Source organism: Simochromis diagramma, unplaced genomic scaffold (assembly GCF_900408965.1).
Source record: "Simochromis diagramma unplaced genomic scaffold, fSimDia1.1 OVJJ01000026.1, whole genome shotgun sequence".
NCBI lineage: Eukaryota > Metazoa > Chordata > Actinopteri > Cichliformes > Cichlidae > Simochromis > Simochromis diagramma.
The window spans coordinates 918,984-932,090 of NW_024386985.1; the positions used below are offsets into that span (position 1 = coordinate 918,984).

Below are 13,107 nucleotides of genomic sequence, written 5' to 3' on the forward strand. Positions count from 1 at the left end.
AAGTATCTGTGACAGCGTATATATAGATGTATTATGTAGAAGAGACAAATATTGTTCTTTTAATATGTTGGCATTACTAAATTTGGCTCAATGCTTATATATGTGTGGAAAAAGAAAATGTACGAGCTGTGAAAACTGTTTCTGATAGAATGAAGAGTAGACTGATATATTAAATATTCCTTTATTGGGTGAGAAAATCAGACCATGTCATAACTGCTTTAAGTCATACAGAATAGATATCAGAGCCTTAAACAGGCTGACGTCTGCTAAATGGGTCAAACTGGGCAGAAAGTATACAAACACATAACATCCTTATAGAATATGATGTAACACTATAGATCAACTTACCTCAGAATATATAAAGCATATAAACAATTACAGCAATATGATGCAACAAACACAGCAGTACGACTAATCCAAAATACTCAAAGCTTCATAGAACTGAAACAAACATTTATTTTTAGCTCCATTCTGCTGCTGATACATACTTTAGGTTTCTGAATATTAAACTTGTTGCTGCCTTTCATAGTGTGTAACTTGAAGGCCCTGAGTACTTTCTCCCACACTGAAAACACTGGAATGATAAAATTATTTGAACATTACCTATTAAGACTGATTCAGGACAGACAATTAGTTATTCTAAACTTTTCTAGCAGTCCTTCACAAACAGGGAACAGTCTGTCTATTCTCTCCATCTGTCAGCTGCTGCTGGCTCTTCCTCCTCCTCTTCCTCACACACTGCTGAGTTTGTCCTGGTGGATCATCAGGGGTGCAAAGCCACACAGATGATGTGCAGCAGTGGGTCCCTCAGTCTGTCCTCACTCTGGACACTTGCAGTTGTCACGCATGGAAATCAAATGTGTGATAAGCTGCAGGATTCAAACACAAGTGTAAGTTATAAATACATGTTCATACTTTTATTACACAATCAGAGAGAAAGAAACAGAGAGCGAGTGCAGGACAGACAGACAGGTGAAAGTCTCAGGTGTATACACTGCTACAAAACAGCACAAGAGAAGGAGGATTTAGTATTTGTGTTATTACGAGTGCTAAACAAGAAGAGTTCCCAGATGGTACAGTGGACACATGTGTGACTCCTGTGATTAAAGCATCTTTCTTTCAGCTTAACGAGTGAACCGTCAGCTCGTTCAAACACACGTTAAAGTCCGTTTGGCTCCACACCACCGAACAGAGGCAGCAATATAACATAGCTAACATTAACAGTGCAGTGAATCCTGCTTGTGCCGTGATATTCAGGACTGCAAACCGAGCAGCATCACTGACTTTCAGCTTGTTGTGTTTGTGGATATATGACTGACTTTAATTATCCACAAAATCATCACAATCTCTGTAAGATTAAGGTCGACTATCGAACGGCGTATATTTGAAAGTAAAGGCTTTAAAACCAAGTAAACGTTGAAAGTACAAACATCGCTAATGTCACATAACTTTGCCGGCATGTGGCCAACAGTAATATTTTAATGTTCTTCATTATTAAACATTTGCACAAAAATAAGTGACATAATATTCAGAACTTACTTTTGAAAGTTTACTCTTTGGCCGCTCCGCTTCCACTTCTTTGAAGTCCCAGTGCACTTGTTAGCATGTTTTGGTTCGTGCAACTGGTCCGTCCGGTTATTGTCTCCCCAGAAACATTTCCGTTGTGTTGCGTGTGCTTTTGCAGCGTTTTTCTTGGGCATGTCTGAGGATTAGGGGTGGGTTTTGATTATCGATTAAAATCAATTCTGAATCGATTTTTAAATATAAATTTATTTTGCCCGAAACACCAGAATCTCAGTTTAAACCTTACAAAATTTTGACAACCACCAAATGGCTAAAACAGTAAATGAGAGCAGGTACACTGATTCTGTACAAAGACATAAACACAAAGCACGCACCCGAGGCATCAGAATCAGTGAGCTGAAAGCCGACAGCTCACTGATTTTCAATGCGTCGGCGGGTCCACTCTTTGTGTTAACGTCTTTTTTGCGCTAGATTCTGAAGCTGCAGGTTTGATCTCTCTCCAAACAATATTGACTGAACCAGCAGCAAAGGAAGATCCAAACTACGCTTCACTTTTCACTTCACATAAACATCGTCATGAATTCCCTCTTACTTGTGCTGTTTCGCTTCCACCACGATAAAGTCACACTTCATGCACAGCTCTCTCTCTCTCTCCCAGGAACAGTTTCCCCTCCAAAAATCTTTGTTTTCTGCATTATTTGCTTGCTTATTACGCACCTGTCTACCGTTGTTTACAGCGCTGCCAGCAGCTGTTTTTTTTTTTTTTTAACTTGCTTCCGACAAGAAAGCCTAATTTCTGCTGTTCAATACTGAACAAATTAATTTTTTTTTAAAAATTATGCAAAACTGCAAAATTCTTAGCTGTTTCTCTAACCTCTGTAACTTTGCTCTGCTTCACTTCAGCAGCATCAGGTAATGTTCATATGTTGACCAATGGTTTTCTTTCGTTTTTGTTCTACTGCACAATATTTTTAAGATCATCTGCTGTTAAATCCCAGGGAAGTGTCAGCTTTCTTTTTATAGATATAAAAATATGGAAATGTACTGATGCATGATCAGAATTATAATATTTCTGACTGAGGCAAAATTTCCCGATTCAAATCAAATTGCATCAAATCATGGACCGAATCGATTCGGGACCTTGTGAATCGGAATCGAATCGATTCTAGAAATCAGTGACGATACCCAGCCCTACTGAGGATATTGCACAGCTGTTTCTGAGTTGGGCTTCCACTGCTGCCTCTGAATACTTTCTTGGATCTTGGTTTCTGGATTTTGTGCCATTCTAAGCATGAGGAAGGATCAAAGAAATCTTAATTAACAACAGTAACTTATTTAACTGGGGATAATTAACTGTGTTTTGCATCTTTTTCCTTGTTACCTGTTTGATGTTTTGTTTTTGCTTTTGGCTTAAACCAGTGGTTCTCAAACCCTTTACATCATTCCCCACATGGCAGGAAGAAATATTTTCACGACCCATCTAAACAAAACAATGACAGAAAAGCTTAGCTCCAACTCTATTTAGATAATAAACTCATTCACAATTAATCCTTAATTTGTTTTAAACAAACAACTTTCATTTCAGACAACTATTTGTAACTTTTGTCACTAGACTGCTTTATTAGTCTGCACCACTTCTTCAAAAAAGCAACAAGTTAAACAGAATGTGAACATTGCCAAGCATGGAAAAATAAAGTTCAGTCTTAGTCTTATAAAAAAAAAAAAAAAAAAAAAAGAAATCCAGAAACTTGTGAACAGAGATGAAAAATATATAATTTAGTGAGAGTTTAATACTTTTCCCTGTTAGTGGCTGCAGTGGGTCTGTTTTTGACTGCAGAGGTGTGGCGGGGCGTGGCAGCTGTCGACTTACACACGCGGCCGCAGCGGATGCGCATATTATCAACACAACTGCCTTTGTTCCGCCATAAAAGTGATTCCGATGTTATACATTTGTTTCGCATGACTTTTTTTGCAAGGTAACTTGCGCCCCACCTGTCAGAACTCTGCGCCCGACCAGTGGGGCGGGCCACATCCTTTGAGAACCGCTGGCTTAAAGTATTAAAGAACCTTAGGAACATACAATTAAGTGAAACTACCAAAAGAAAAAGATCCCTAATGCCATTTAAAGAACTCAAGATTCTTTCAATACTTTTAAGACTAGGGTTAAACATTTCCTTTGTAATAAAGATATAGTTGGTGTCAGCTGTGGTGTGTGTTAGTGTTGGATCAGGTGGTCCTGAACCAGCCCTTAGTAATGCTGCTATAGCCTTTGGCTACGTCCACACGTACACGGGTATTTTTGAAAATGCTTTTTCTATGCGTTTGCACCTTTGTCCACACATAAACAGCGTTTTTGGTCACTGAAAACTGAGATTTTTTTAAAAACTCCTGCCAGGGTGGAGATTTTCGAAAACTCAGTTTTTGCATTTACGTGTGTACGAGGAAAACAGAGATTTAGTCATGCAACATTAAAGGTGTGCGCCACATTATTGTTTACATGAGATAGACCCTGTGCACGAGAAAATGCTAACTACTGATGTATCGGTCGCAAACGAAATGGCTCTTGGAGCCGGATCTTTAACGTGAACGACCTGAGCCGGCTCCTTATCGCGAGCTGTGGGTTTGGGTTTTTTGTTTTTTTTTTTTTTTTTTTTTTTTCCCCCTTTCTCTCACCCTCTCTCTCTCTCTCTTGCACTTTTTTTGCGCTTCACTCCGCACGCGAGCCTTGTGCTTGCGCTGGGAAGAGGGTGGAGGGGCGGTAGTTACACTCGCTATAGCACAGGAACAGAGCGGGAGGGAGAGACAGAAAGAGAGCCAGGGACAACAACGTCACATTAGAAATGTACAGTAATCATCCACAACTATTTTCAGTTGCAGATGATAAAGGATTCAGAAAGTTTATTCATGCAGGCCCATATGACAGAGAATATGCATGTTCTTTTTGTTTTATATTTTAATTTATATTTAATTGTGTTGTGGTTTGCAGTGTTTTGTATTGTTTCACTTTAAATTTGTTTAAAAGAAAAAAGCTGAAAATTTAAATAGTTAAAAGTTGAAATGTGCAGTTGTTTTTTGTATTATATGATTTATTTATTACATTTTATGTGGAGTGAATAAATAAAAGTATATTTACGGTGGCCCCTACAGACAAAGCACATACAAACTTCAAATCACGTCCGAACTCTGAAGCACGTACAAACCCTGAAGCACGTACAAACCCCAAGACACGTAAAAACTCAGACGCACATAAAAACTCCAAAACACGTACAAAACACAACAGAAGCAACAAAACAACCTAAAGAGCCGGTTGGGAGCTGAAGGAGCCGGCTTTTTTTAGTGAGCAGAGCCGAAAGAGCCGGTTCTCTAATAAGAGCCGGAAATCCCGTCACTTCCTCTTTTAAGACCGGATGTAGTGTTGTACATTTCCGGTAGCTTTATTTTGCGGTCAATCGCTACTGCAAAGATGGACTCCAAAATCATGTCCAAAATACGGAAACGGAAAGATCGCTTTAAATTACAAAGCGCATAAGGTGGGAACGCTCACCATTGTTGTGTCCCGCTGTGTACTGCTGGGGGAGATTTAACAGGATGTTAAGTTTTCACTCCTTTCCCAAAGATCCTGAATTGCGCGCACAATGGCTGATAATCCATGGCTGAAATCAGAAGGGACGGCTTCACAGTTACAACCAGCTCTAGAGTGTAGGGCTGCACGATTAATCGTTAGAAAATCGCGATCTTGATTCATACTTATGTGCGATCTCATTTCCAAATGACAACGATTTACAAAAAAAAAAAAAAAAAAAAAAAAAAAAAGACGACGACGATTGTACCGCATTTTGATCCGGGAGGTACTCTGCATGAAAACAAGCGCTCACTCTTCCTGCTCAACAAATGACAAGGGTGGAGCCTTATACCACGTGATACAGAAGCTGTGCCGTGTGATGCTAAAATTAGCAGGGAAAAAACAACGGAGAGCACGTCAGGGATGACAAGAAAGTGACAGGAGAAAATCCATCCCGGTCAACCACCCAAACATCAATAACGAGAACCTTATACAGCGCTTCCCTATACCCGTCGAACTCCCGCAGGCACAAAGAAATTACGGAGGCTATTACTTATCACCTGACCAAAGATATGGCTCCTATCAACACTGTGCAAAACGAGGGATTTAGGAAAATGATCAACACCCTAGACAAACGCTACACAGTGCCGTCCCACAACTACTTTTCTATTGTTGCACTACCTGATCTATACACGCAGTGTCGAGCAACGGTGGAGACGGAATTTCAAGCAGTACAACATTTTGCGGCAACAACAAAATGTGAGACATTTGTTATTTTTATGTTTATTTATTGTTTTTATGTTCAGTCTCAACTGTTACAAAGTTGATGTGCAGTTAATAAGTGCAATAAATATTTATACTGGAAAAGAGAATCGTGATCTCAATTCTAAGCCAAAAAATTGTGATTCTCATTTTATGCAAAATCGTGCAGCCCTACTAGAGTGTGTTGTTGGCATATTGAGACTTTAGAGATCTTTGTGTCTTTCCCTGGGAAGCGTTGTCTTTGGCCGAAAGTTGTTCCCTCCTTATTCCACTGGAATAATTTTTTTGGAAAAGACAGAGTAACCCGGAGTTTGGGAGTGCCGCCCTCGACCTGTTAATATCGTGGCTATGGCAACCGAGGATTACAGCACAGAGGATGAAAACAATGTGTCTGATCTACCCATCGCTGGTTGTGCTGAGTCTGCTCCAGCCTCCATCCCCCTGATTGAAGACCACGACTCAGGCAACAGCTTGAGTCGTATCATTTGACGCAGGGATTTGGACTGCAGCGATTTGCCACATCACCTGAGGGCATTCGGTACTATACAAGGTAAGAAATCCTGAAGTTTTCAACTAGTGACCCATGGCCTTATAACATTACCACACAAATATGCATTTTAACACGAGGCTGGAGTTGGTTTTCGTTTCTAGCCCTCATCACTTTCATTCATTCACTCATTTATTTGTTCATTTTCAGGCACAACAAATACCTATATTGAACATAAAATGCACAAAACAAAAAACAAAAATTGCCTGAAAAAGGAGTGGGACGAAGAAAACTTATTAAATCCCACCCCTATACTCACTCATCAACAAAAAAAAACAAAAAAACAATAAACTTCCCGCAGCTACGCCCATCATTGCATACAGACCCATCAACAGCCCCGGGCACATACAAACATCTAAACGGCAGCTCGCAAACAACAATTAGAGCCTTCATAACTGAATACAGAATATATAAATTATAAATTGCATTACCACAGGTAACAGGCAGTAATAACTACAAGTAACAAACACGCATACATATACATACATATATATCTACACACACATGTACTAGGGGTGCAACGATACACAAAATTCACGGTTTGGTTCGATACTTTGGTGTCACGGTTCGATATTTTTTCGATACAAAAAAAATGTTCATGCCTTTTTAATTTGTCATTTATTAAAATTATAAATATATATTTTAACTCAAAAGTACAGTTTTTAAATTTAACCCTAACCCTTGTGCGCGTTTTTTATTTTGACAGCGAATGCGCACCTGCGGACCACTTATGTGCAGCCCTGGTTATTTAGCTCGTCATATTGCAGCCACAGAAATTCTTTTGTCCATGAAACCATAAAGCTGCACTTTCTTTTTGCCTTATAGTCTCATTTGTCATAACTTTTCCGTTTTGTGGTAAGCTTTTCTTTGGCTGTCACTTCTTCACCCTGACCTGTCTTATTTGGCTCAGCAGAACTAAAATATATATCTGTCTGTGAAGGTTCTCAGTCATCCAGGTCATCGTAGTCAAATATAAATCCTGCTGCTTTTACACACGCACTCACATAAGCTCAGCGATTCTCTGCGCGATCAACCTCTCACATGTTTAAGCTTGCTGCGGGAGATTTCACTTGTCATGTTTGCATAGTAAGCTAACGATTAATAAGACGATGTCAGAGGAATTGGTGCACAAATTATCATCACTCACAGATCAGTGCTGTTGCTCTCTATACACAGTTCGCACATTGCAAAGTGAAAGCAAAAAAACAAGCGCAAATTCAAACGCGATTTCAATATATCACATATTGACAGTGGCTCACCGATGCCAATGACATAATTACCCAGCTACATTTCTGAAAGAATGCAAAAGCATTGACATATATTTTTCCTTCCTACAATAGCCGTCTGAAAAAAATCGCTAGCCCCAGGACGTCCTGGGGCTAGCGATTTTGCGAGCCCTGTATCTGATTGAGGAATCACTCATCTTTGGAAAAGAGAGTTTATTACAGAGAAATGACTCTTTCCAAAATAAAAACTATACTATCCGCTTCTTCTGGGCTATATTCTCAGCAGCATAAGGAGAATCATGTGCTAACAGCTGTCTAAATGACTCGGCTAAAGTTAGTAGCATGCTTGTTGTTTTTGTCTTTGCACTAAGATGATGTAAATGTGCAGTCATATTCGTTGTGTTCCCACTAGTGCTTTCAGGTTAATCTCGTTGAAATGACCTTAACGCCACAACACGGCAAATCTCCGTTAACGAGCTACCGCCGATCGCCCGTGCATGGGGCTAGACGGCCAACACGTTAACGAGCTAACTGCGCTAACACACTAGTTCCCACCCATGTAATTGAGCATTGCATGGCACATCCAACATACTGTTTTACTTTAGTCCATGACTCGCTTACCTTCAGGGTCATACGTCACATGAAAACCAAAATAATTCCAAACGCCAGATCTGAATGAAAGTGGGGAACGTCCATGTTGCAAGGAGAGCTTAACTTCTGTCTTGCTAGCTTGCCCTGCGCTCTTCCTTCTGACTATGCTGTCTGTGTTGAGCGCTCAGTGAATCTGCGTTCGACTGCTCCGCCTAGGGTCGACAGTGCAGCCTAGGCGGAGTAGTCGAACGCAGATTCACTGAGCGCTCAACACAGACAGCATCGTCAGAAGGAAAGTTGATAAAATATATTACAAATGTTGTATTGTTCGATACATATGCGTACCGAAAGCACTGTATCGAACGGTTCAATATCGATACGAATATCGTTGCACCCCTAACATGTACATATATGTACATACATACGCACTTTTTTTTTTTTTTTTTTTGGAATCCATACCAGCAATGGTAAGAGAACAGACATTACAGAGCACACTAAAAACCATCATTGAGTATACTGTGACCAGACCAACTGTTTGTAGAGAAATTTAAATCTATGAATATTTTTGCATTGTTTCAATTGTAAACTCAGACTGTTCCAGATTTTCACACCACATACAGACACACAAAAACCTTTACGGGTTGTTCGAGTTCTGGGTAATTTGAATTCTCCAAAGCCTCTCACATTATAAACCTTTTCTCGAATTTCAAATCTAGTTTGTAAATTTGCCGGTAAAAGTTTAGTAAAAGCTTTATGCAAAATTATGGGTGTATTGTAATTAACCAGATCCTGGAATTTAAGTAACTTTGCCTGAAGAAAGAAAGAGTTTGTGAGTATGATCTAGATAACCAGCCTTGTGAATAATACGCAATGCTCGTTTCTGTACTGTGACTAATGGATTAGTTGTATTTTTATATGCATTTCCCCACACTTCCACACAATATGGAAGATATGGAAGAACCAGGGTACAGTACAGAGTACGAAGTGCATCTTTATCAAGGAATTGTTTCACTTTGTTCAAAACTGCGAGGCTTCTGGAAATTTTGGTTTTTATGTGTCTGACGTGGGGTTTCCATGAAATTTTATTATCAATTACGACTCCCATTTATTTGTTTTCACTCACATTATCAATTGGTACACCTTCAATGATAATTGGTAATTCTATATTATATTTTAAATTACCAAAAAACATTGCTTTAGTTTTATTTATATTTAATGATAATTTATTTATGTCCATCCATTTTAACAATATTAATGTTACTTACCTCCAATCTGTATTACATTGGCCAGTAGAACGTTGTAATGTCATCTGAAAGTTAGCAATAGCTGCAGAAAAAACTATATTAACATCCACCATTTAAATGCAGATTTCTGTCATATGAGCATTTGATGGCCTTTTGGAATCTAATCCAAGAGGCAACAAGCAGGATGGTGAGGGTCACCAGTGGTCAGAAGAGCCTTTCCACCAGCACATCCACCGAGAGCCCTGTAAACAGACCAACTATAAGTTCTACAAAATGACTAACTGCTTGGTCTGTGTGGGTTGCATGTTTTTGCTGGTGACTGACCAGCCTTTTTGTCCAAGCACGCTCAAATGTCAGATGTGGATGTCCTTAGAACCCAGTCCAGTGCACATCTGAGGGTCCACGTGGAGAGGCTGATCAGGAGGGTTGAAAAAAAAAAATTGTTTGACACTGTCATCCCTCTCTCCATTTCTGGAAGTATAAACCAAATTTTTACTGTTGCATGTCTCCTTACAAATTATCAATACGGGCCCCTGGTCAAAAAATGGGTGGTTGATTAAAAGCTTGAAATGTGTGCTGTGTAGTCTATTTTGCAGTATGTGGGAGAAGTAGCCAGTGTTGGGAGAATACTTTGCAATTGTATTTAGTTACTGAATACTGAATTCTTGCCTTTAAATGTATTTTGTAGCATATTTCATTACTTTGTTTAATCAGAGTACTGTATTCTGAATAGACTTTTAGAATATTGTTATTATTTTAAATTCATGTATTTAGTTACTCCCCAAGAAAGTAAGTAGCAAATTTTGTTACTTAAGTAAAATTGATAAACAGCTAACACACCCCCTTTCCTGGATAAAGTTCAATAATAAATCACTTGATGTTTTACTGTTACTCTGCAAACAAAACTGCCTTACTTTAACCACATTGTCTATTGCACTGCTCTGTGTGCTTCTTATTGACTGCAATAGATTTTCTAAAAGATACTAAATACTGTTTCCCTGGAATTCTGAAAGAAAAACACACATAGCCTTCATATTATCAACTGTATTTGACATACTTTGAGTTTTAGAACAGTAAAGATATCAAAGTTTTTCCACAAAAAAAATGGTTTAAACACTATGACTGCCGATATTAATACTAACACAAAACTCGTCTGTGTGAACTCTTCACCAAACCTACTTTTACCAACAGCTTTCTATTTCGATCAAAACACCACGACAGGCAAATAATACAATGGCCCTTGCCCACCATGTAAGTTTACGACATTAAAGTCCAGAATGACAGGCTACCCATTTATGATACTGCAAGGTATTTGTCCATGTACATGTGAAAATAGAACATATTTACCTTACACTTCATTGTCTCCATCAAACCCTCATCCCTCTGTATTCTTTGTATGAAGACATCTTCTTGAGTGGAGACCACAAAATCGCACAAACTCATACTTGTAGTTAGCAGCTGGCCCTGAACTTGCCAATAATAGGCATGTGTTGGTTTAAGCTGCAATGTCCCTCTGATGACCTTGAGGTAAGGTGCATCTATATAACTTTTAATGTTTGGACATTTCATTTCTACTAGGCCAAACGGAGGTTGCTCAAAGGGGTCGAAAATGATACCATCGGGTGATGCACCAATCCACGGTGCATCTGGGTGCACCACAAATCCACATTTGTAGTGGTTCACTCGTTTTATCTGACAGTATTCCCAGATAGCATCTGCCTCTAACTCTAAACCCCTCTTCATAGGGCCTGTCTGGTGAGTACCTTTTAAGATGCGTTCAGCCAGCAGCTCTTCAGAGGGCTTGCTCACATGACAGATCTCTCTAAAACGAGATGCAGTCACTCGTGGTCTCTGTACATTATACCAATCGGCACACTCACTCTGCTCTCGCGTAACACATTCTATGCTCTGGGACATTTCCAGCGTCACCTCCAGAATTTTCATGTGCAGCTGTTGCTTCCTGGAACAGACAAACATGCACTCTGATGGTTTCAGTCTGTAGTCCTGCAGTGGCAATGATGGAGGAGGTGGAGCATTATAGAGGGTCTGCGCTTTCTCTTTGGCTGGTTGCTGATAAGAAAGTGGACTTCCTTGTTGCACCTTGACAAAACGTGACTCCACAAGTGGGATATCATCACTTATTCCCATGGTACAGATCATAGGGCGGTCAGCATCAGAGAAAGTTTGGTACACTTCAGATACCCGCAGAACCGAGAGGTCAGGAAGGTCCCTGTAAAGGCCTTTGTACAGTTTGCTCCTGGATGTTACAGAAAACACACACACACACACACACACACACACATTTTAAATTTAGCGGGAAATCTACTACAATTACAGGTACAACAATAGCAATATTTGTTTATACACATGAACATTATGACTAATGATTAGAGGTGTGAAATTCGAAAGACACCAGCTGAATGATATGTAACAAAAAAGGATAATTTTAAACAGATTTTCAGTTTTCAGATTAGAATTCAAATAGATGATGTCATAGTGCCACTGGGGGGCAAGAGATAGATTTTCTTATTCATTACATTTGCCATGGCATATCAAAACTTTAAATTTATAAATGCTGAAACCAGTCATTTTTATTAGTTGCTATGCCCTATAACTCACTATATTACCGCTAGAATCTGCCTTTTAACACTAATAAATTGGTCCCCATTCTGTATTAAATATTATGGCCCCATCCAATGTTGTGATATTATCTGAAACCCCATCAGTAGCAAGCACTTACCAAACTCCCTCTTTGGTCTTTCTTGTTTTGGGTTTGAGTGCAGCTTAACATCAGGGGAACAACTTGGACAACTGCGAATAGTGTGCAGATTGAAACAGAAGAGCAACACAATGGTTGCACAAAGCTTTTCCAGCCTTACATGTGCGAGGGAAGTTCAGCAGTTGCACAGGCTGTGAATCTTTTAGGACCACCTACAAAGTACAATATTTCAATGCATTTAATATCATCAATTAATATCCTTAGGAAGTATTATCAATTTCTAAAGAAAGCATGTTTGCCCGATGCATTTATTTCTGAACACCTCCCTGATATGACAGCCTGACATGATCCTAGCAACAATATCAATAGCCTACAACCTATTAAATTAATACATTATATACACTGAACACAACAATTTCATGATCATACGCTGAGTTTGTGAGATTTCTCTGTTTTCCTCATAGACCTGAAGCACTCTGCCCTGACCACCACCTCTCCTCAGCCCTGATCTTTGTCAGACAATGCAGAAAAATAATTTTAGTAAAGTTAGTAATAGAATAAAAGTAACACAAAATTATCTGCCTTTCCAGGAAATTTTTTTTTTTCCGGAAGTACTTAAGGTTTTGTGAAGGTACAAAACCCTGTTTAGTCTTTCCCTCACAGGCTTCTAGACTTCTGATTGGCCAACATTTAGTTTTTAGCGTTTACATGTGGACGAAGATATTTTTTCAAAACGGCACGTGTGGACGGGATTATTATTTTTTTTTAAAAAAACTAACATGGAAAATCTCTGTTTTCAAAAAAACCCGTGTACGTGTCGACATTGCCTTAGACTGCTACAAGACTCAACGTGATACATGCACCTTGATACACTGTTTACATACCACTGCAGCATGTCATTAAATTATGTCCTCTCTCTCTCTCTTAGGCTG

The 13,107-nt window shown here is 39.2% G+C and overlaps 1 protein-coding gene across 1 annotated transcript; it reads right to left on the reverse strand.

Annotated features, from left to right (window-relative positions):
* Positions 1 to 10,462: 10,462 nt before the first annotated feature.
* Positions 10,463 to 12,448, reverse strand: LOC120738581. The gene is made up of 2 exons (XM_040039876.1): positions 12,197 to 12,448; positions 10,463 to 11,713 (listed from the first exon to the last, which is right to left on the reverse strand). The coding sequence occupies exon 2, from the start codon at positions 11,614 to 11,616 to the stop codon at positions 10,750 to 10,752; it is 867 nt and encodes a 288-aa protein (XP_039895810.1). The 5' UTR covers positions 11,617 to 11,713; positions 12,197 to 12,448; the 3' UTR covers positions 10,463 to 10,749.
* Between the last annotated feature and the right edge of the window lie 659 nt (positions 12,449 to 13,107).

Bases quoted from the DNA above. Each gene is read 5' to 3' on its own strand.
- LOC120738581 (XM_040039876.1), bottom strand. From the start codon at position 11,616: ATGATCTGTACCATGGGAATAAGTGATGATATCCCACTTGTGGAGTCA.